Source organism: Myotis brandtii, unplaced genomic scaffold (assembly GCF_000412655.1).
Source record: "Myotis brandtii unplaced genomic scaffold, ASM41265v1 scaffold1, whole genome shotgun sequence".
NCBI lineage: Eukaryota > Metazoa > Chordata > Mammalia > Chiroptera > Vespertilionidae > Myotis > Myotis brandtii.
In genome coordinates, this window is record NW_005353324.1 from 1919481 (window position 1) to 1943884 (window position 24404).

Here is a 24404-nt window from a genome sequence, read left to right on the forward strand (position 1 = left end):
CTCCTCAGTAATACCACTTACTTTATAGAATTGTGAATATTAAATGAAGTTAACTATATAAAACAAATTCCAATGTGCCTAACACATTCTAAGTGCACATTCACTTTGTTGTTTTTTACTTATTCACTACAACTATTTTTTTCTTTTTTGTTTGTTTTTCTCTGGTGTTCCCTTTCCTCTTCTCATTGCATCCTTTAAAGGAGTATTTTACTCCTTTAAAGGAATACAAGTAGGGTAAGTCTTTGTATATTTTTTAGACCATCCATTGGTTTCAGAGAGAATGGAAGTTGGAGAAAGATCTGTATGTCTACTTTAAGTTTGTGGAGTAAAGTTAGAACACCATATTATACATATGCCATGGTGTTGCTCAGAATTTTAATTATTGATTCTAATATCCTGTCTCTTTTTGTTACATTAAAAAATATTCCGTTAGAATGCAGAACAGTTGATCTTTCAACAGATGAAGAGGATGGAACATATGATGCCTCAGAAACTAAGGATGATCAGAGTTCATCTTCCGACAGCTCTAGCTCTCTGGGAGAAGAATTTTCATCATTAGGTTGGTAATTTTTGTGATTGTTGTTTAAGAACTTTATTTCTAATATCAGTACTTTCTGTACCATTGATCTTATTATTAATAACATAAACTGTAGTCAAGTATGGGGCAAGTAGGTCATTACTAATGATGGTCAAAGTTTCTGACCATTACATTTCCATTACATAACATGCCCAAGGTCAGACAGCTTATAAGAAGCACAGCTAAGATTCAAACCCAGTCACTGCCCCAGAGCCTATGTCCTTTTTTTAAAAACATATTTTTTATTGATTTCAGGAAGAGAGAGACAGAAACATCAATGATGAGAGAATCCTTAATCCGCTGCCTCCTGCCCGCCCCACACTGGGGATCGAGCCGCATCCTGGCCATGTGCCCCGACTGGGAATCAAACAATGACCTCCTGGTTACATATTGGTTTCCAGTTATTGCCACGTACCAGAAGTAGCACTTCAGTAGCTACTGCTTCATAGCACTTTTTGTTTTTCTTAAGCACTGGTTATTTGAAATCTCTCTCTCTCTTTTTTTTTCTGTTTAAAAAATTGGAACATTTCTGCATCTCCAGGAATTTCACCTTTTTGTAAATTTATTTTCAAAGGAATTTGGACCAGTTTGTGGGAAAGGTTAGAAAATAATTACTTGAGCCTCAATGACTTGACATCCCTCATTAATATTTTGAAGTGCTTGAAATGGTAAAAATTTCTCTTGCCATTTTGTTTACCTTAGTATTTTGCTGATGAAACCATTTCTTCCCACAGTGTAAAGATTAATTTCAGTTTAGATCATGCATGAAGAAACGTGTTTTGAATTTAAAGAGTCCAAATTAATAAGGTTTATACTGTATAAAATAAAGAAAAAAATAAAACAAAGCTCTATTTAAAAATGTTACTTAAATATTTTTTCACCTGGTAAATGAACCTGATTATTTCCTGTGCACTTTTTAACATCTCACATTTATTCACATGGGAATCACCACGCTACCTTGAAGACTAACTTGGCTCTGTGATGATTGTAGTATGTTTCTCACTTCCCTATATGCCTGAATGTCCAATGGAGAGGGGTGGATCAGTATAGTGTCCCTGTTACTTTGTATGTCAAACTAGTCTATCACCAACTAACCTGTTTCTTCCTGGCTGAAGAAACAAGTACATGTTTAATTTATTTACAGTACATGAACATTAAGGCTTTGTATTAGGTCTATTACCAACTAACCTCTTCAGTTGTAACTGACTGAGCAACTCATGCTAGGCCCTCTCCCATCTCTACCCTGACAATTCAGAGCTTCTGGAAATGAGAAATGGCTAGCCCTCAACAAAAAGTCAGCAACAGCACCTGATGACTAAAAGAATTAAAAGATATATTGGAGTGGATTCAGTGTATTTTCCAATACTTCTTCATTTGGTTCATTTAAAGATAAATTTTAAAAATTAAATAAAAATTATTTAATCTCTGTCAAAATAGTTTTCTTCTATTACAGAACTATACTGTCATTTACATTCATACCAAAATAGTGAAAAAAATTAGAAAACCAGTTGTTGTTTTTTTACTGTGAAGAATATTTATTTCTGCTGGTGTTTGGTTTTTAATATCCTCCTCTTTGTTTCTTTTAGTAAATATCCCTGATGCAGCTTTTATTCAGGCAGCCCGTAGAAAACGTGAATTGGCCAGGGCCCAAGAGGACTATATTTCTTTGGATGTAAAACATATTTCTACCATCGCTGATACGAAGAAAGATAGTGATGAAGATCCTGAGAGTGAGCCTGATGACCATGAAAAAAGAATACCATTTACCCTAAAGCCTCAAACACTTAGACAAAGAATGGCTGAAGAAACAAGTACATATTTAATTTATTTACAATATATAAACATCAAGGCTTTTTATTAGGATATAATATTATGATTAAAATCTCCATAAAAGCATAATGTAGTGTCTCATAGTCTAAAGCCGTGGTCGGCAAACCGTGGCTTGCGAGCCACATGCGGCTCTTTGGCCCCTTCAGTGTGGCTCTTCCACAAAATACCACGTGTGGGCGCGCCTGTACAGTGCAATTGCAACTTCGTGGCCCATGTGAAGAAGTCGGTATTTTGTGGAAGAGCCACACTCAAGGGGCCAAAGAGCCGCATGTGGCTCGTGAGCCGCGGTTTGCCGAGCCGCAGTTTGCCAACCACTGGACTAAAGGATATTAAAGTTTTTTTTTATTTAATACCAATTTGGTCAATGACATCATGACCTCTAAAAGACATGTTTGTATCAAAATTTTATCAAAGGGTATGTATAATATTATTTACTACTAGAGGCCCAGTGCACGGATTCGTGTACATGGGGTATGTGGCCTGCAGGGATTGGCCAGCTGTGGGAGCAGCCACTCATCCCGGTCAGCCAAACGATGCTCCCACTATGGGAGCTCACTGACAACCAAGGGGCAGCTCCTGCATTGAGTGTCTGCCCCCTGGTGGTCAGTGCACATCATAGTGACTGGTCGACCAGTCATTCTGTTCTGGTCGTTCTGCCGTTTGGTCGCTGGGCTTTTATATATATAGACTAGAGCAGCAGTCACCAACTGGTGGTCCGTGAGGTTCGAAAGTTTGGCGACCGCTGGACTAGAGGCCCAGTGCATGAAATTTGTGCATGGGGGAGGGAGGTCCCCTCAGCCTGGCCTGTGCCATCTTGCAATCCGGGACCCCTTGCTCCTAATTGCCCGCCTGCTCACTCCTTACCACTTGGCTTGCCACTCCTTACCGCCCGCCTGCTCGCTCCTTACCGCTTGGCTCACTGCTCCTTAGCACTGCCATCGAGGCCGGAGAGGCTCCCGCCACCGCTGCTGTGCTCGCCAGCCATGAGCCCGGCTTCTGGCTGAGCAGTGCTCCTGCTGTGGGAACGCACTGACCACCAGGGGGCAGCTCCTGCGTTGAGCATCTGCCCCCTGGTGGTCAGTGTGTGTCATGGCAACTGGTCGTTCTGGTTGTTCCGCCCTAAAGGTCACTGGGCTTTTATATGTATAGTAGAGGCCTGGTGCACAAAATTCTTGCACAATTAGGGTCCCTAGGCCTGGCCGGCTATAAGAGCCGATCTGCAGGGCTACCAGTGGGGCAATTGGGGTGGCCTTGGCTGGCCTGGGGCAGCTCCTGCATTGAGCATCTGCCCCCTGGCTGGTCAGTGCGCATCATAGTGACCGGTCATTTGCTGTTCGGTTGATTTGCATATATTAGGCTTTTATTATATAGGATAGATAATTTGATCTCCACTTGATCTTTTTGACAGGTTAAAAAAATTTCAAAGTCTTACTTTTGGTATTGAAAACTTTCATTGTCACCTTTATAAAGATGGGTTTTTATTGATTTTGTGGTGTTTGGTGTTTTTAGAGTGAAAGGGAGAGGGGCGGGAGAGAGAGAAACATTGATGTGAGAGAGAAACATTGATTAGCTGCCTCCCACACACAACCCAATTGGGAATTGAACCTGAAAACTGGGCATATGCCATGGCCAGGAATTGAACCAATGACCTTTCAATGCACAGGACAATGCTCAACCAACTGAGCCATGCTGGCCAGGGCGTATAAAGATTATTTTTTAAACGTGTAACATCTACAGGGATTTTCAGCAGTCACCAACTGGTGGTCCGTGAGGTTCGAAAGTTTGGCGACCGCTGGACTAGAGGCCCAGTGCATGAAATTTGTGCATGGGGGAGGGAGGTCCCCTCAGCCTGGCCTGTGCCATCTTGCAATCCGGGACCCCTTGCTCCTAATTGCCCGCCTGCTCACTCCTTACCACTTGGCTTGCCACTCCTTACCGCCCGCCTGCTCGCTCCTTACCGCTTGGCTCACTGCTCCTTAGCACTGCCATCGAGGCCGGAGAGGCTCCCGCCACCGCTGCTGTGCTCGCCAGCCATGAGCCCGGCTTCTGGCTGAGCAGTGCTCCTGCTGTGGGAACGCACTGACCACCAGGGGGCAGCTCCTGCGTTGAGCATCTGCCCCCTGGTGGTCAGTGTGTGTCATGGCAACTGGTCGTTCTGGTTGTTCCGCCCTAAAGGTCACTGGGCTTTTATATGTATAGTAGAGGCCTGGTGCACAAAATTCTTGCACAATTAGGGTCCCTAGGCCTGGCCGGCTATAAGAGCCGATCTGCAGGGCTACCAGTGGGGCAATTGGGGTGGCCTTGGCTGGCCTGGGGCAGCTCCTGCATTGAGCATCTGCCCCCTGGCTGGTCAGTGCGCATCATAGTGACCGGTCATTTGCTGTTCGGTTGATTTGCATATATTAGGCTTTTATTATATAGGATAGATAATTTGATCTCCACTTGATCTTTTTGACAGGTTAAAAAAATTTCAAAGTCTTACTTTTGGTATTGAAAACTTTCATTGTCACCTTTATAAAGATGGGTTTTTATTGATTTTGTGGTGTTTGGTGTTTTTAGAGTGAAAGGGAGAGGGGCGGGAGAGAGAGAAACATTGATGTGAGAGAGAAACATTGATTAGCTGCCTCCCACACACAACCCAATTGGGAATTGAACCTGAAAACTGGGCATATGCCATGGCCAGGAATTGAACCAATGACCTTTCAATGCACAGGACAATGCTCAACCAACTGAGCCATGCTGGCCAGGGCGTATAAAGATTATTTTTTAAACGTGTAACATCTACAGGGATTTTAGGTGTCAGGTATTAAAATCTTCCCTGCTATAATAAACAATTTCCTCAACCAATAATCTTTAGATCTCAAAGGACCATTTTTACATTTCTCATTTACAAACAATATTATGTTTTGCCAACATTTTTGTTACTTCAAGTACTATTATTTCAGAGTGAGAGTTGGTTCCTTATAACCCAAAAATTATTTTTAAATATTTAGATTCTCATGCAGAATTGAGAAACTGATAGGAAAAATCAAATGTTTCTTTTTTTTTTTTTCAGGCTTTTTTTTTATGAGTCTATGATGTTTTGAGTGGGACAGTTGGGTGATGAATACAGTTTCTGGAGTTAAATTGATAGATTCAAGGCCCAGCTTCAACACTGTCTTCAGACAAGTTATTTAACCTTCTAATGATTGAGTTTTCTCATTTACAAAATGAGAGTAAATATTGTGAAGAATAAGTTAACACATCTAAAAGGCTGCTAAGCCAGTACATAATAAGCCCCCCAAAAACGTTAGCTGCTGTATTAGAATTGGAAAAATATTGAATATTTATACATGAACTGTTGTTTTTTTCCCTAGCAACTGGAAATGAAGAAACAAGTGAAGAAAGTCAGGAAGATGAAAATCAAGATATTTGGGAACAGCAGCAAATGAGGAAAGCAGTTAAAATCATAAAGGTAATATATTTTTTTTATGTCATGTATTAGTTTCCTGTGGCTCCTATAACAAATTGCCACAAATGTGACAGCTTAAAGCAAGAGACATTTATTCACCCACAGTTGTGGAATCTGGAAGTCTGAAATCAAGGTGTTGCAGGGCTATGCTCCCTTTGAGGGCTCTCAAGGAAAATGCCTTTTTTGCCTTTCCTACAGGGATAAACTAGAACACACCTTAGAGGGCTTGCACCTCCAGGTGTTCCTTGCTTTGTGACTACATTACTCCTTTGCCTTCTTCACATGGACTTTGCTGTGCTTCTACACCAGTGGTTCTCAACCTTGGCTGCACATTAGAATCACCTGGGAATCTTTTTAAAATCCTGATTTCTGGGCCTCATCCTTTGGAAATTCTGTTTCTTTGTTAGCCCAGAAATCAGGATTTTAAAAAGATTCCCAGGTGATTCTAATGTGCAGCCAAGGTTGAGAACCACTGTTCTACACAGTGTCTCTTGTAAGGACACTTGATGGATTTCAGGCCAACTTGATAATTTAGGATGATCTCATCTTGAGATGCTTCACTTAATTATACCCCACACAGACCCTTTTTCCAAGTAAGTTCATATTTGCAAGTTCCAGGGGTTAGAACATAGATATATCTTTTGGCAGGCCACCATTTAACCCACTACACTATGTACATACATGCTTTTCCCACTAGATTTTAAACACTTTCCACATATTTATTACAAGCTACTTGAAAGGAATGTGTCTTTATCTATTTATATATATATTTATTGATTTCAGAGAGGAAGGGAGAAAAAAAAGAGATGGAAATATCAATGATGAGAAAGAATGATTACTCGGCTACCTCCTGCATGCCCCCACCCTGGGATCGAACCCGCAACCGGGGCATGTGCCCTGACCGGAAATCAAACTGTAACCTCCTGGTTCATGGGTTGATGCTCAACCACTGAGCTACGCTGGCTGGGCTGTATCTTCATCTTTAATTGTATAGTAACTGACAGTACTAGTATATAGTATATGGTAAGTTTCTTAAATGTGAAGTTTAAACAAATGGGTTTAAAACAAAACTCACAAACAAAAAGAATATTGTACTTGGGATCAGAAGGTCTGAATTTGGGTTCTAACACTACCACTAAAATATACGTTCCAGCCCAGCCGATGTGTCTCAGTGGTGGAGTGTCAACCTAGGAACCAGGAGGTCATGATTTGATTCCTGGTCAGGGGTTTCTGGCTCCATCCCCAGTATGAGGTGTACAGGAGGCAGCCAGTCAGTGATTCTCTCTCGTCACTAATGTTTCTCTCTCCCTCTCCCATTCTCTCTGAAATCAATAAAAAGTTATATTTAAAAAATTAAATATACGTCCCATGAAGTTAAGAATTATTAACTATCTTGTTCAGTGTTACATCCCCCAGTCCCTGGTATTGAGAGTGCTCTATAAATATTTATATGACTTTGAGCAAATTATTTAATTGTTCTAGATCTCAGTTTTCTAAATCAATAACATGGGAATGATAATGTTACTTAACTGAGTAGTCTGTAATGCTCAAAATTACAATGATCTAAATCACAGTGCTTATAAATTATATAATACTATAAAAATACAAGGTTTTATTTAATCTTTTAGTAAAAATGCTAAGAAAGTATTGTAAAAATCTCCATGTTATTAAAACTAAAAAACTAAGTAAAGGTTGGTCTTTGGTTATAATTTAGAAGTTTCTGACCAGGGAAATTATTCAGAAGGCTATTTATGACTATAACAGGCTTAGTCCTGCCCCCCCCTCCCCCTTTTTTTATTAAAATCAGTATAACAACATTAAAAAAATACTTTTGAGGAAAAACATGCCACAGTACTTATTCTTAACTACTCAAGTTTGCATAATTCCTTTTTACTTTAGATAATAAACCAAACTAGCTTTAAAAACACCGAGAACCATGCTTTTGTGAAATATAAAATTTGTGCCCTGTCCGGGTGGCTCAGTTGGTTGAAGTATCAGTCCATACACCAAAAAGTTTCAGGTTCGATTCTTGTTCAGGGCACACACCTAGGTTGTGGGTTTGATTCCCAGTCAAATGCATATGGAAGACAACCAATCAATGTTTCTTTCTCTCCCTCTCTCCCTCTCTATCTCTCTCTTCCTCTTTCTTTAAAAATCAATTTTTTAAAGCCATGTCCTCAGGTGAGGATTAAAGAAAAAGAAAAATAAGATTTTGTAATTTGCCTCTTACATGTTAACTTAAACTTCTTTATTTGAAAACTGAGAATTTAAAATATTTTATTGTAACTATGAAAAATGTCAATGGCATAGAATTTTAAATTGATCTAGTGAAATCTTGAAGCATATAATCTGCTTTTATGTTATTAATTGTAAGATTAACGAATGTTGAAAACTAATTTTAATATTATTTTTAGGGAAGAAACATAGATCTTTCTCACAGTGGTGAATTTCAAACAGTGAAGAAGTTTGATACTTCCATTTCATTTCCACCAGTAAATTTAGAAATTATAAAGAAGCAATTAAATAGTAGGTAAGTAATATTCGTATTAAAATTTACACTTGTCCTAGATATTTAATAGTGAAAAGTTAGCACTATATGTATATTATTTTAAACTATTAAATACAAGTATTAATCTTAAATAGATTGATAGGAAAAATAGCATCACCTATGTTACCACACTAGCACAACTGATTTCTTTTTTCATATATGTCTTTTTAATCTTTATAAGAGGTATGTATTACATGGCTAAATTCAATAAATATCAAATTCTGTGGGGTAGGATATTTTTCCATTGATTTTTAGAGAGAGTGGGAGAGAAACACATCGATTGGTGGCTTTCTTCACATGCCCTGATCAGGGCCCAGGCTGGGGAAATTCTGTGGTTTTTTTTACTTAGTGTTGTTATAAACATTTATCTGCATTGTTAAATAGCCCTTAATTTTTTAAATATTATATTGGGAGTGATGACACCAAGGTGCCAGAATACAAAACTCTAGATGTCATTCCTTCATAGAGATACCAACTTAACAACAATATGTGTTTTAAAAGCCTTTTGAGAACACCAGAAACCAGTTAGGAAGTCACAGTACCCCAGGTAGGCTCAAAGCCAAGAATTGTCACATTGTAGTGGGTAAAAAAAGCCATTTCATTTCATCTGCATCAGCCCCTCCCATAAGCCATCACTGCTTGTGATTAAAGAGAAGAAACTCAACTCATGGCTTCTCCATTGAAAGGGAAAAAGAAGAGTGGAACATACATCCAACATTCTTTCTTTTAGGGAGACTGCCCAAAGGACTAATTTCTGCCTTGTCTATCTTGGAACACTAATGGGGAACTGTCATACCTTGAATGCCTGGGGCCACAGAAGATAAAAGAGAGTTCAGTGGCTTATTGCAGAGCCAGCCAAAGGGAACAAGAGACTATGAACTCCTGACAAAGAAATCCACAAACCTCTGTATTTGGGAAATTTCATGTAGAAGCCCAGAGAAGATGCATCCCCCATAAAAAGTTTGAGAAAACACCCTCTCCCTAAAGAATCTCTAGCCAGGCTGATTGGTGAAGTTCCTCTCCAATACAAAGCATTTTCAAATACACAAAACAAAACAAAAATAACTAAACACATGAACAAACAGGGAGACATTGCTCAAAGAAACAAAGTAAATCTTCAGAACCAAACCTGAAGAAACAGAGATCGTGAATTACCTGAGAATTTATACTAATCCTCTTAAGCTCAGTGTGCTATAAGAGAACACAACTAAATGAACTCAAGATAATACATGAACAAAGTTAGAATATCAACAGAGAAACTATAAAAAAAAACATTCTGGAGATGAATACAGTAATTGAATTGAGAAGCTTGCTAGAGGAGATCAATGGGCTTGATCAAGCAGAAGAAAGAAACAGTGACTAGTAAGACTGGTCATTTGAAATTATCAAGTCAGAAACAAAAAGGAAAAAGAATGAAGAAAAGTGAAGAAAGTTTAAGGGATTCATAGAACACCATCAACCAGAATAATATATACATTATGGAAGTCCAAGAAGAAGTAGAGAGGCAGAATCGGGCAGAGAGTTTATCCTATATAATAAAAGGGTAATATGCAAATTGACCCTAATGGCAGAACAACTGGGAATGTCCAGGGTTATGACGTGCACTGACCACAGGGTGAGTGCTGCTCAGCCAGAAGCCAGCTCATGGTTGGCCAGCATAGTGGCGGTGGTGGCGGGAGACTCTCCCGCCTCTGCAGCAGTGCTGAGGATGTCCTACCCACAAGGAGTAGGCCTAAGCTGTTAGTTGGACATCCCCCAAGGGCTCCCAGGCTGCCTGAGGGATGTCTGACTGCCAGCTTAGGCCCGATCCCCCCAGGGAGTGGGCCTCAGCCGGCAGGTGGACATCACACAAGGGGTCCTGGACTACAAGAGGGTGCAGGCCAGGCTGAGGGACGCCCCTGAATGCACGAATTTTCATGCACTGGACATCTAGTGAATATATAATGGCCAGAAACTTTTAACAATCTGTGGAAGGAAATGAATTTCAATAACTTCAATGGACTCCAATGAGATGAAGCCAAAATGGCTTACACTGAGACACATTATAATAAAATTTTCTAAAGGCAAACAATTTTGAAAGCTTCTAAAGCACCTTATCACGAACAAGGGAGCCCCATAGATTTCTCAACAGAAACAGGCCAAAATGGAGTAGGATGATATATTCAAAAGTTCTGAAAGAAAGAAACTGCCAACTGAGAATACTACATCCAGCAAAACTGTTCTTCACATATGATGAAGAAATAAAGACCTCCTCGAATAAATAAAAACTGAGGAAGTTCATCACCACTAGATCTGCCTTGGAAAAATTGCTATAAGAAGTCCTTCAAATTGCAATGAAAGGACCCTAGTCATTACAAAGCATACACAAATATAAAGTTCTTTAGTAAAGTTAAATATATAGACAAACAGAATTCTGTAATACTGTAAGGGTGGTGTGAAAATTACTTTTAATTCAGATATAGAAATTAAAATATAAAAAAACAACTATAACTATATTAATGAATATAAAATTTAAAAATGTAATGTAGGACATTAATAATAAGTGGAGGGGAAGATGTAAAGGAGAAATTTTGTATGTGATTATTACCAAATTAGTAGATTATTACAACTTTAAAATGTTTTGTAGCCCTAGCCAGTTTGACTCAGTGGATAGAATGTCAGCTGCAGATTGAAGGGTCCCGGGTTTGATTCTGGTAAGGCCACATACCTCGATTGCAGGCTCCTCCCCTTCTTGGGCCTTGGTTGGGGCTCATGCAGGAGGTAACCAATGGGTGTGTTTTTCCTCACATCTAGTTTTCTGTCTGTCCCTCTCTCTTCTACTCTAAAAATCAATGGAAAAATATTCTCAGGGGAAGATTTAAAAAATAAATATATACATACATACATACATAAAGTGTTTTTGTAATCCCTGTGGTAAATACAAAGGAAATACCTATAAAAGAGGCACAAAAGAAAATGAGAAAAGACTCCAGAGCATATCACTACCACTCTCTCCTCTCCCCCCTAAAGAAAGCAAGGTAGAAAGACAGAAAAAGAGAGACAAAATGGATATAAAATGGTTTACAAAATGGCAGTAGTAACTCCTTCCATTTCAGTAATCACTTTATATATAAATGGATTAAACTCTACAATCAAAATACTTCCAGTGGCTGAATGAATTAAAAAAAAACACAAAACAAGATCCAACTATTTGCTTACATTAAAGAAGGGATATCTCAAATCAACAATCTAACTTTACACTTCAATGAATTAGTTAAACCTAATTGCAGACCCTAGCCAACCATAATTTTTCTGGCTATGGTTTCTATATCATATAGTTTTAAACTACATTATCTACCAAAAATAAAATTACATGATCCAGCAGTCCCACTTTTGGATACATAGACAAAAGGATTGAAAATAATTGAAGAGCTATTTGCACATCCATGTTCGTTACAGACCTTAATTGTAATAACTTAGAAGTGGAAGCAACCAAGTATTCATCAACAGTTGAATAGATAAAGAAAATGTGGAGTATTTATCAACCTAAAAAAAAATGGAAATCCTGTCATGCTACAAATTGATAAACCTTGAGAACTAAGTGAAATAAGCCAGTCACAGATAAATAAATACTACATGATTCTACTTACATGAGTTATCTCAAGTTGACAAACTTTAGAAACAAAAAGTAGAATGGTGGTTGCTAGGGGAATGGGGAAGAGGAGGAAAGGGCTAGAAATACAGCAGTTACAGTTACATTGTTGATCAGTAAACATAGAGTTTTAGTTCAGCAAGATGAGAAAGTTCTATAAATCAGTTTCACGATGTACATGTAGTTAATACTATTATATTGAACTTAAAGTAGTTAAGATTATAAATTTTGCTAAAAATTTTTTGACTATAACCCTATATAATAAAAGCCTAATATGCTAAGTGTCCGGTCGTCCAATCGGCCATTCAACCAATCAAAGTGTAATATGCTAATGATATGCTAAGGCTGCTCAACTGCTCACTATAACGTGCACTGACCATCAGAGGGCAGACAATGCAGGAGCTGCCCCCTGGTGGTCAATGTGCTCCCACAGGGGGAGCACCACTCAGCCAGAAGCCGGGCTCATGGCTGGCGAGTGCAGTGGCAGTGGAGGGAGCCTCTCCCGCCTCCTCAGCAGTGCTAAGGATATCTGACCGCCGGCTTAGGCCTGCTCTGGGGAGCGGGCCTAAGCTGGCAGTCAGACATCCCAAAAATAAAAAGCATAATAGTAATATTTATTAATCCATATAGTTGATATATAATTTACTTAAGTATTTCTCTGTTGGACATTTTTCTAAATTTTCTTGATTATAGATAATGCTACAGATAATGAATATTTTGTTTCTGTAGATCATTTCATCTGTTATATTACTTCTTAAAATAAATATCCAGGGAAAGTTGACCTTGGCAAAAGTTATGCATATTCTTTTAAAACATTTTTTCCTTAATGTTTAGAGAGGGAGGAAGGGAGAGAGAGAAACATCAATGAAAGAGAAACATGGATCGGCTGCCTTCTGCATGCCCCACACTTGGGATCAAGCCCACAGCCCAGGCATGTGCCCTGCCCCGGAATCAAACCAGCGACTTCTTGGTGCATAGATCGATGCTCAACCACTGAGCCATACCAGCTGGGAAGTTATGCATATTTTTATGGCTCTTGATAGAGATTACCTTTCAAAACACAGCTTTATTCTACTGTTCCTTTAAATAGTATTAATCTTAAAATAATGACATTTTTGCTAAAATTAAGGCAAACCCCATAATAGTTTGTTTCATTTTAAATGTTTTCTGCTTTACTACTTAGGATGTAGTGTGCATCTTTAGATGTATAAAAGAATAAGTCTGATAGTAAAAGTCTAATTAGTTACTATAATATTTGATACAAGGAGAGATTTTATTTCTCCTGTCAAAGCAAGTACTGTATTTTTTTGCAAGTACTGTGTTTTTAAAGATTTTCTTCTTTTTTTTTTAATACCTGGGAATTTTTTTGATATCCTAGGAAGAGGTTAAATTTTTCCTCCCTTGTATCTTTTGTATAAATCAGCTTTAAAATAACTTCATACCTTTATCATATTGCAGCCATAATGTCTTGGTCATAGTTGTTCGGTTAAATGGTTTGACATAGGAAACATTTTATAGTGAAATAAATATATGGAAATCTTCAGTTGTAGCAGTTTAAAATATTATGTTATCTCTGTATTCTAGCCCACGGCTGTTTTTGTAAATAAAAGTTTTATTGGAACTTATGCTTGTGCATTTATGTGTTGTCTGGCTGATTTCATGCTATAACACAGAATTGAGTACATAGTTGCAACACAACCATCTAGCCTCCAAAGCTCAAAATATTTACTATGCGGACTTCATAGAAAAAATTCTCCAGCCTTAGTTCTACATCAATGCTTTTCAGTAGTGATGTTAAATAATGAGGTTGCCTTAATTCAAATTATTTTTGTAACAACTTAACTATCATTTATTGTTTTCTTTCAATACTCCTTTAGTTGGAAGAACTAGAATTACAACTATTTCATGTAGTATTGCATATAACTCAGGATTTTATGCAAAAGGAAAGGACTGAAAATACCCTGTTATTAGCTTAAGCACCTAAAAACCTAAGTGTCCTTTCCCACCTTTCCCTTCGAGTCCGCTTTCTTTGTGATGCTCTCCTCTGCTCAGCAAGTCTCATAAGCCCAGGTTTATGTGCTTGTCAGTTTCCTTGCTGGTCTCTGTAAGGTAGCTTTGAAAAACTTCCATCAGACTGCTACTTACTATAGTAGAAATGAAAGTATGAAAAATAAGTCAGTTTTTATTTGTCTTTATTATATTTCTATAGATTAACATTACTACAGGATACTCACCGCTCACATCAGAGGGAATATGAAAAATATGTAGAAGATGTCAAGAGTTCAAAGAATGCCATCCAGAACCTAGAAAATTCATCAAATCAAGCTCTAAATTTTAAATTCTATAAAAGCATGAAAATTTATGTGGACAATTTAATTGACTGTCTTAATGAAAAGGTACATGGCTATAGACATTGATATCATCTATTTTTTATAGAGAAATTCTCTTACCATGTGATTTACAAAAAGCCTAAATTCCACAACTAAATACTTAACCTCTAGTATTTTTCCTTATACATTTTTATATACTATGATATTAAGCATTCACTTAATGTTGGATAGCTACGAGAGTATAAAGTTTTGTATATAAATGTTTGCGTTAAACTTTCATCTGTTTAAGAAAAATTCCTAAAATGAATTATTAAGTCACAGGTTCTAGATATTTCTAAGGCTTATGAAACATTGCTAAACTATCCTCAAGAAAGATTGTATGTTTTATTTTTAGTTTACTACATTAAAAAAGGTTATTGTTTTTATATATTTTTATCTCAGACAGACCCTTTGTTTTACTAACACATGTAGTTTTTCTTCTTTTGAATTATTTTTCCCCTTTGCCTGATTATCTTTGGTTCAATTGGGGATTTTTTCCCCCTTTTTTTGCTTGTTCTTTTTTCCCCCAGCTTTTTATTGCTTTAAATTTTTAATTCTTTATCCTACTTGATGTAGATAAACTTTCTAGTTTGTTTTGTCTTCTGGTTTTGTTTTTGCCATGGTTTTCCAGCATCCACTTTTTTGAAATACTGTGTTAATCAGATTCATGAATCATTTTTTTTCCTTTATAGTTTCTGTTTTTTTATATACATTCTAAGTCCATATATTAAGATCTTGAGCTCCTTTTTTTTTAACCATTTTAGAAATACAGTACACTCTACTTTCTGCATTTTTTATTTACTATTATTTTAAGTTGACCACCTTTTAATATCACTTGGTAGTTACTTCCTGAAGTATTTATTACAATGTAGTTTTCGTCATTCATCCTTAAAAAATCACACTGTTAAAGTCTTACTGGTCTACACATTGATGTGTCCATAGCAGCATCTGTGAAACATCATTGGAGTAGAGGAAATTACCTCAGAAATATAAGAATACCAGTTTCAATTAATCACTCATTTCTGCCTCACAGCTTTTTTACCTGTCTAGTTAGTCTCTTCCATTCTCCACTTTTTATAATTTTACCAGTTTCCTCAAGTCCCCCCCATACCACACACACACAGACTGTTCTCTCAGCCTGTAAAAATGGCTACACCCAACAACCCATCATTTTCTCCTCTTCTATCTCAAACAAATAAAATTCTTCTTATCTATCCACTCTTATCTATGTTCCTGACTTCAGCCCATTTGGTTTCATTATTTGTGATATTTATAGCTGTGCTAGTGCAGTAAGGTGATTTTCTGGTTTTGTTAATATTGACAGTATTGGCAGCTAGGTCTGTTCCTCACAGCATTTTTTTTTTAACTGAGAGGTGATAGATAGTATGCAAATGTTTGTATGAGAATTGAGCATATATACATGCTAATACATAAATAATTTATGTATTACAAAATTACATTTTATTATTTATTATTGATGATCCACAAAATGTTACTTATATATGTATTGCAGATTATCAACATCCAAGAAATAGAATCATCCATGCATGCACTCCTTTTAAAACAAGCCATGACCTTTATGAAACGCAGGCAAGATGAATTAAAACATGAATCAACGTATTTACAACAGTTATCACGTTAGTGTTTTACATCTTCAATATAATTCATTATGCTAAATTATTAGCTAGAGAATAAAAATATTCCTGTATTTAAAAATAATGTTTTTAAGTATTTTTCCATGAATCTTTAACCGACTCCATTCTAAAAATCCCAAAACATTTACAGCTAGGGTTTTAAAAGGTCTTAAATTAAGTCTTAAGACTAAAAAATAAAAAATATAACTTCCAATTACTTAGTATTGAGACAAAATATGTATATGGCCATTTAATGACTATTTTGATATGAGTTGACATAAATTCATAGACTTTGTCAGAAATCTAACTTTATAAAATTTCCATGGCCCTTCCACAGATTGGTTATGAAAGTTAAAGAAATTCTGGTTGATTTCAGTATAGAATCATCTATAAAATCTCATTAAGATTGGGGTGCTTTTAGTTCTCACACTGGTTTTGTATTTTCTAAGTTGTCTTCCTTTGATTAAGGTGCTCAAGGATAGTGAAAGTAATGAGACTATCAAGTAGGTGACAATAGCAAAAGCAAAATGACTTTCAAACAGGACATTGAGTTGGTCATGCATTATGGTATATGCCAAAATAGGAAATAATATTAATAACATATTGGTAATGCAAATGTATCTAGCACTTAGCTACATGGACCAAAAAAAACTGGTGAAAACTATTAAAACAGGATCTGAGACAAAGAAATTAGAGGAATTTTGTTACTGTCCTCAATATATATTTTCTTAAGCTCACAAATTCAATGCCTATTAATATTGTGATGGGGAATTAACAGTGCACTTTCATTGCATGATGTAATATAGAATTTAAGTATATGTGTTTACATATATATAGATAGGTAGATAGATGCAAATATATATAAATAAAAACATATATATATATATATATATATATATATATACCCAAGATATAACTTTTTTCAAAGTATTTCACTTTATTTCTTTTGAAAATAGGCAAAGCTGAGACATCAACAAATGGAAGCTTGGCTATAGATGAAAAAACTCAATGGATTTTAGAAGAAATTGAATCTCGAAGGTAGCTATATAAAGTGAAGACTTAAAAGCACCATTGAGCAAGTATTTTTCACTATTTAAATATAATGAACTACATGGTATAATTAACCATAACCTAACAAATTAATTTGTGAGAGTGATGTAAAACCAAAATATAGCTTAGCAGTCTTAATTAAATATAATTTAAACCCTCAATCCCAGGGTTTAAGTACACACTGGTGTATTTGGATCAGTCAAAAGGAATAAGTAAAATGGCATTTATCAGGCTGGAAATTGCTGCTAAGTAGAAGCCAATCCTAATTATATTGTTACCCATTCTTCAAAGTCTGGTAGCCGATGGGAATATCCTAAATGGGAATATCATAAGAAAAAAGAGGGAGAACAACCAATTCAAAATAATGAAGCTTAAATGTCAAAAATATTAACATAAAATTGTGTGCCAATATAATGCTGTATTTCTAGGCATTTTAAATGAATTATGACTTCCACTTTCTGTTTTAAAGCATTTACTTTCAGCAGGAGCTATTTGTTTTTCATTGATTTTTGGTTTATTGAAAAATACAGGGCACAAAGAAGACAAGCAAGGGCACTTTCTGGGAATTGTGATCATCAGGAAGGGACATCTAGTGATGATGAACTATCTTCAGCAGACATGGCTGACTTCCAAAAAAGTCAAGGTCAGCCACCAAGTTTCTAATGTATCTTTATTGGAAGTGGGAATTGCTTTGTATTGATTGCCCTTAAATAAATAAGCTGTATAAAATAGGAAATTTTAGGGGAAAAAAGTGTTCTTGGAGACTTTTCCTACCTTTGAAAAACTGGGATAAAATGGAGGAGCATTATGAGTATTACTGCATCTTTATAGTTTTTTCCCCTCAGCCTTCCTCATTTCCTGTTATAAAGGAACCATGAACATTATGGGTTTCATTGCTCACCACGTACTTTCTGTAGTAGTATCACTTGTAATTTAAAATAATTGAATATAGTAAAGCCATTTTACCATTATGAGAAGGTAAAATATATATAGTTGAAAGAGTTGTGGGCTTTGCAGTCGATGAGATGGCTTTGAAGAGGGGCTCCATTCAGTGTGATCTTGTACAGATTCCTTGACTTCCCTAAATCTGATGGTGTTTGCTTGCTTGTTTATTGTCTGTAATAGGTAGGCTAGTAATACATAACTTTTAGGAAAGATAGTTATGATGAAATGAGATCATGTATTTGTAATGTTTTGTCATATAGCAGGGGTTCAATAAATGGTAGATTTTGTTAGTATTGATATTAGTATTACTAAAGTGATTTTTTAATAAAAACTAGTTTATATGTCAATATCAAAGGAAAGTTTTTAACTCAGTTGATTTAGTAGTTATATATGATTGCTTATAGGAAGCTCGGTTAAAATGCATAACAAAGACTCATTTTGTTCACAGGTGACATTTTACAGGATCATAAGAAGATCTTTGAAGATGTGCATGATGATTTTTGTAATATCCAGAATATTTTGTTAAAATTTCAACAATGGCGAGAAAAGTTTCCTGATTCTTACTATGAAGCTTTCATTGGTTTATGCATACCAAAGCTTTTAAATCCCCTAATACGAGTTCAGTTGATTGATTGGAATCCTCTTAAGGTATTTTATCTTAACACGTGAAAAATCCTGATCACATTAGTTACTTAAATTCCCTTGTTATCAGGTTAGCTATAAAATACCTCACCTTTAGAGTTGGAGTTGATAGTTGGTGATTTGGAGTAATAGTCTACATCTACCTTTTCTTGGTTTACACTTTATTTTTGAGGCTGAGTGACACTAAACACCGGTAAAGGAAACATTTTTTTTAAAGCTGCTGTTTGATAAGTTTAAGGTCACTCAAAAAATAAAGGTAATTTTAGGCCTTAAGAATTTTACAGTCTTGGGAAATAGACATGTACCAGTTCTGAAGTTGGAGATGACATCTTGGGAATAGTTGGTTAGTGAAGCTAGTGCATTGAGGAGGAGGGATTTTAATGAGGATTTGAAAGGTATATAGGACTTAAACAGGAGGGGAAAGAGGAAAGGGTATTTCGTAAAGGTGCATAGGGAGAAATAGAGTTCAGGAGGTAGACACTGCACAGTGTTCAGGTCCTAAATTAAGATGTATGAACTTGCTTTGGTAAATAATGGGAGGAGTGACATGATGAAAGTAATGGTTTGGGAAATCCTAGCAGTAGGCTAAGTAGAGGGAAGGAAGATAAAAGGTGGGAGTATATGCTGGAAGGATTTGCTGTATCTCAAGTCCAAGGTGATGAATTCCTTACGTAGGGTGGTAGTAATGAAAAGAGAAAAAAGAGTTGATTACAAGAGATGTTATAAAGCAAGAATCAGTAAAATGCTAAGCATAAACCTAACACCCCACATCCAAAGATACCCCAACATTTGGATTCTGGGTTGTTAGAACAATGGTAGTTTCATTAATAGAAATGGGGACTTTTCAGAAAGGGAACAGTTTTTGAAGGAAGTTTCACTTTATAGAGAATGAAATAATAACAGGACATCTATCTAGATATGCCTGATAAGGAAACAGAAATGAGATCATGAAATTCTAGGAAGAGAGGGGAGCTGCAGGTGAAGATTTAACAAAGAGAAGGATGGCGTCATGTCCTTTTATCTTTCTCTGCCCTAGTCATGCATGGCTGTTGGCTCTGTGTTAGGTTCAAGGCCATACAGTCTTCATAGTATAGGAACCAAGCTTCTCTCCAAGCAAGTGGTAGGTAGTTGATGGGACAGCAGCCTAGTTGTTAACCACTCAAGTTGAATGGAGTACTCTGTTAGGCCCAGCAGAGATCTGTTAATTAATTTATTCAACAAATAACTGGCCATTTGCTATTTGCCTAGTAAGCTAAATCACAGGCAAAATACACATTTGTGCTTATGAGACTTGAGGGAGCCAGAAATGAATTTTACACAAGGTAAATAAATTTGTATAAATAAATAAGAATAGCACTTATTGAGTTATCTTCTTAAAAATGTGTATTTTGCTCCTGACAGTGCTTGCAGTATAGTCAGCTTTTAACATACAGTGGGCATTTTGGGATTTGTCATAAAAATGTATGAAACGCATGCATATTGCATAGACATCCTGTCTTACTCTTGTCATCCTGCCTAGCCTTGGTGTTCTAGTACTGTATATATGGAGTTAAAATATGGAATTATTTGCTTTTGATCCTTAGAAAGCTCCAGTAGTTACTGAAAAAGCCATTTAAAAATAAGCTAATGCATAAGAATTTATTTATAACTGATAATTTTATTTATAAGTTTGATTCCATAGGTTTAAAACAGATGCCATGGTTCACATCTATAGAAAAATTTATAGATAATAGTATGGAAGATTCAAAGAAGGAAGATAGTTCTGATAAGAAAATCTTGTCTGCTGTCATCAACAAAACAATTATCCCACGACTTACAGGTACTGTTTTGTAATCTTGATTAAATTATTTTGGGGCAAAGTATAAGATCATTATTTTCTGTTACAATTTTTTTTTCTCAGAAGTTTTTTAATAAAAATGTAATAAGCAGTAAAAATCAACAGGTGTCATAATTTAAGCTCGTTAAAAAATGCTTATTGGTGCAATTGATCTGCTATCAAACTGTTGATAATCTTTAGCATTTGTGACATTAGTATTGCTTTTATAACTCCTAGGTTATTTATTACTGGCACACTTCTATCCCTGCTACATGTATTATTTTCTCTTCCTTAACTTGTCCCCTTATGTTTCTCCTCAGTACTGTCCTGGCCAGTGTAGCTCAGGGTTCACTTGAGTTTCACGGTGATGAATTTAAAGTGTAGTTTTTTCCAGCCACTTTTTAGTTGCATGATTGCAAGAATAGACTCAGTGACAAGGTGGATTTCACAAGGGGTGGTTTAGCCAGACAAATTCAGCAAAACCCAAAAGGACAAGGAAATTGAGGATGTATGCAAATATGTAATGGTAATGATTGGTGTGGATTTTAAACCACAAAAGGCAGTAATCTTTGCTAAAAAGCTTCGGTTGTTTATATGTAACAAGCAAAGCAATTGAGTAAATAATTGTGCACCATTGAAATTTTTGTTTCAGACTTTGTAGAATTCATATGGGATCCTTTGTCAACCTCACAGACAACAAGTTTAATAGCTCACTGCAGGATGATTCTTGAAGAACATTCCACTTGTGAGAATGACGTTAGTAAAGGCAAACAGGTAATAATTTCTAGAGTTATAAATTTCTTAATTTATTTATAAATCAATATAATTTATTATAAATCTTTGTTTACAGAAGAAGCACAAAAGTAATTATCAGAAAACTATTTGGGGGAAAATATACTTAGTTCTGATTTATAGAAACTAGGGCTCTGGCCAGTGTTGTCCAATGGTTATAGCATCAGCTCATCAAAGGGTTGTGGGTTTGATTCCTAGTCCAGGGCACATACCTCAGTTGCAGGTTCAATCCTCTGCCCAAGTTGGGGAGCATTTGGAAGGCAACAAATTTATGTATATGTGTCTCTCTCCCCATTCCTCCTTCCTTCCTTCCACTCTGTCTGAAAATCAAGGGAAAAAATATCCTCAGGTGAGGATTTAAAAAGACAACAACTGCATTTTGATGAGGGTGTAAGTAAACAGGTTTTCTCATACAGAGCCAGTGGGACTATAAATGGGATGCCCCTACTACTTCCTAAATACATGGGCAAGAACTTTCATAGCAACGTTTTTCATAATAGCCCCCAAACTGGAAACCATCTAAATGTCCTATCAGTAGCATTCATGCAACAGAATACTATACAGCAGTGAAAATGTACCAACTACAGTGACATGCAATAACATGGATTAACAAAGTTCTCTTGTACCTAATTGATATTTTAACACCTAATTCGGTGTGTGTACAAAATAAATTACTTCTTTTGGTAAATATATTTCAACCTATGACTATCACTGATGCGTTTAAATTTTCAAATAATAGGACTTACTTAAATCCATTGTTTCAAGAATGAAGAAAGCAATAGAAGATGATGTTTATATTCCTCTGTATCCAAAAAGGTAAGAGCTATTAATGTCTAGATTGTATAAAATAATCATGTAATACAGATTTAAGAATGTAATACAAAAGAAACTATACTAAGTATTTTCAAAGTATACATATACCTGTTTAGATACAAATTAAGATTTCAGTATTTTTCAGTTACCTTCTACATACCATGTACAATGCTTGACACTTGGAGATAGGGTGGTTTGTTTGTTTTTAATGTTATTCTTAAGAACATGATAGATGGCATAGCAGAGTAATTAAAAGCCCAGATTTACCATCTATAATAATAAAAGGGTAATATGCTAATTAGACCAGACAAAGCCAGGGCCGGAGGGAAGCCAGTCTGGGTCCCAGGTGCTAGAGGGAAGCCGGTGCTGGCAGCCGGGGGAAGGAAGGCCTACTCTTTCACAAATTTTGTGCATTGGGCTTCTAGTTACTAGATAATGACCTTGGGCCTTTCTCTGTCCTCAAATGTAAAATGGGACATTCAATTAATGCCCACGTTAAAGGACAGTGTGAAGGTGAAGAGTGCGCCAAACAATGCCTGGCACAGAGAAAGCACAGCAGAAGGCCTGGAACATCACTGCGGGGCCAGAAACTGCATCTGTGAATTCTGTATTTACTTAAATTATGAAAGTAGTATTTGATGCATGTTCATACATTTGCTAAGAAGACATCAGTTATAGTTACGGATCATGATCTGAAGCTACTCTGAAGCTACCCAGCAAGTACTCACAGGATTGAAGAGTTAAATGTTATTTATATTTAAAATGAAAAGTCTTACTCCATCCCACTCCTGACCTCCATTCACCCAATTTTTGACCTTTCTCCACTGTGTACATGAATGCATGCAATAATAATAATCAGTAATTTATTTTACTTTTCCAGTTTCTTTATGCAGTTAGAATTAAATACTTATATATTGTAATCTTATTTCCTCGCCCTTTCAGTGTAAATAGTTGTACACTGTTTTTTTGACTTAGTACATCTTTGAAATCTTCATCTAAGTAGTTTGTCATCATAGATATCATCATAAAAGTAGTTTCCTCATTTCTTTTTTAAGCTGCATTAAATATGCTATCATGTAGATGTACTGTAACTGATGGGCATATGAGTAGCAAACTATTACCAACAGTGTTGTGAATAATGTTACAGATATTGTGTACATGTGTAAGTATATCTATAGAAGCCATTCTCAAAAATAGGTTTGTTAGGTCCAAAGTGTGCATGCATTTGTAATTTTTTTTTTTTTAATATTTTATTGATTTTTTACAGAGAGGAAGGGAGAGAGATAGAGTTAGAAACATCGATGAGAGAGAAACATCGATCAGCTGCCTCCTGCACATCTCCTACTGGGGATGTGCCCGCAACCCAGGTACATGCCCTTGACCGGAATCGAACCTGGGACTCTTCAGTCCGCAGGCCGATGCTCTATCCACTGAGCCAAACCGGTTTCGGCACATTTGTAATTTTTATATTCTATTCCATTAAAGTTTAGTGTGGTTGGTTAAAAAAAAAACACTCAGTTTTTTAAACTCTGATTCTGAAAGATTAACAGTTCTTTGTATTTTCTCCTTTGTCTTTCATTTCACATTAGTGCTGTAGAAAACAAAACATCACCACATTCAAAGTTCCAAGAAAGACAATTCTGGTCAGCTCTAAAGGTAAGCAGAGAATTGCAAAAATAAAAAAGAATTTTCTTTTATCTCCAGTTTACTATATATTCCACTAGTAGCCCAGCACGAAATTCGTGCACATTATTGAAAGGGAATTAGAGGAACGTAATTTGGACTCACTATCTAATATCAATAATATGTGAGCGTGAGGCAGTCCACGTTTCTGAAATTCAATGACATGAATTTTAGCTATTACTTTGCCAAATAAATGGAATTTACAGATATCATTTAAAAGAGCATTCAGCTTAATATTAAAAACTAGCTACCAAGTCAGGTCTGTTTTCAACTTTTTGCCAGCATTGTAAATTGTTTGCAATATCTGCCCATTTGGGGTTACATGTCATGGTTACGAATAAATCGGGTTTGCCATACTTCGTTACAATTGCCATAGTATCCTGATATTGCTGCTGCATGTTTCTGGGACTACCCTCAGAAAATGATGGAAGTATTATCATTTTACCAATCAGCATATTGTCATTTTCAGATCTAGATTTGAGATAATCCATTAAACCACTATATTTTTCAACTCTCAACTTAGATTGGTTTGCTTTGATGAAATTTATCCGATTGGCCTCCATTTTTTAATATGAATCCATGATAAACTGTTGAGTTAATTTTCCTGCATTTAAAATAGGATT

The 24404-nt window shown here is 36.2% G+C and overlaps 1 protein-coding gene across 4 annotated transcripts in view; it reads left to right on the forward strand.

Moving 5' to 3' along the window:
* Positions 1–263: 263 nt before the first annotated feature.
* GCFC2 (GC-rich sequence DNA-binding factor 2) overlaps positions 264–24404 on the forward strand; it is a 43854-nt gene continuing 19713 nt past the window's right edge. For 2 of the 4 annotated variants that reach the window (XM_014534155.1, XM_005853111.2), the window contains exons 1-13: positions 264–559; positions 2164–2388; positions 5764–5861; positions 8273–8388; positions 14247–14433; positions 15920–16043; positions 16997–17078; positions 17621–17733; positions 18484–18683; positions 20346–20496; positions 21146–21267; positions 22025–22101; positions 23688–23754. In XM_014534155.1, the coding sequence (XP_014389641.1) occupies positions 304–559; positions 2164–2388; positions 5764–5861; positions 8273–8388; positions 14247–14433; positions 15920–16043; positions 16997–17078; positions 17621–17733; positions 18484–18683; positions 20346–20496; positions 21146–21267; positions 22025–22101; positions 23688–23754 (1818 nt within the window). In that variant the 5' untranslated portion in view covers positions 264–303. The remainder of the gene's footprint in view (positions 560–2163; positions 2389–5763; positions 5862–8272; positions 8389–14246; positions 14434–15919; positions 16044–16996; positions 17079–17620; positions 17734–18483; positions 18684–20345; positions 20497–21145; positions 21268–22024; positions 22102–23687; positions 23755–24404) is intronic. The other 2 variants (XM_014534159.1, XM_014534157.1) reach the window with 1 other exon arrangement.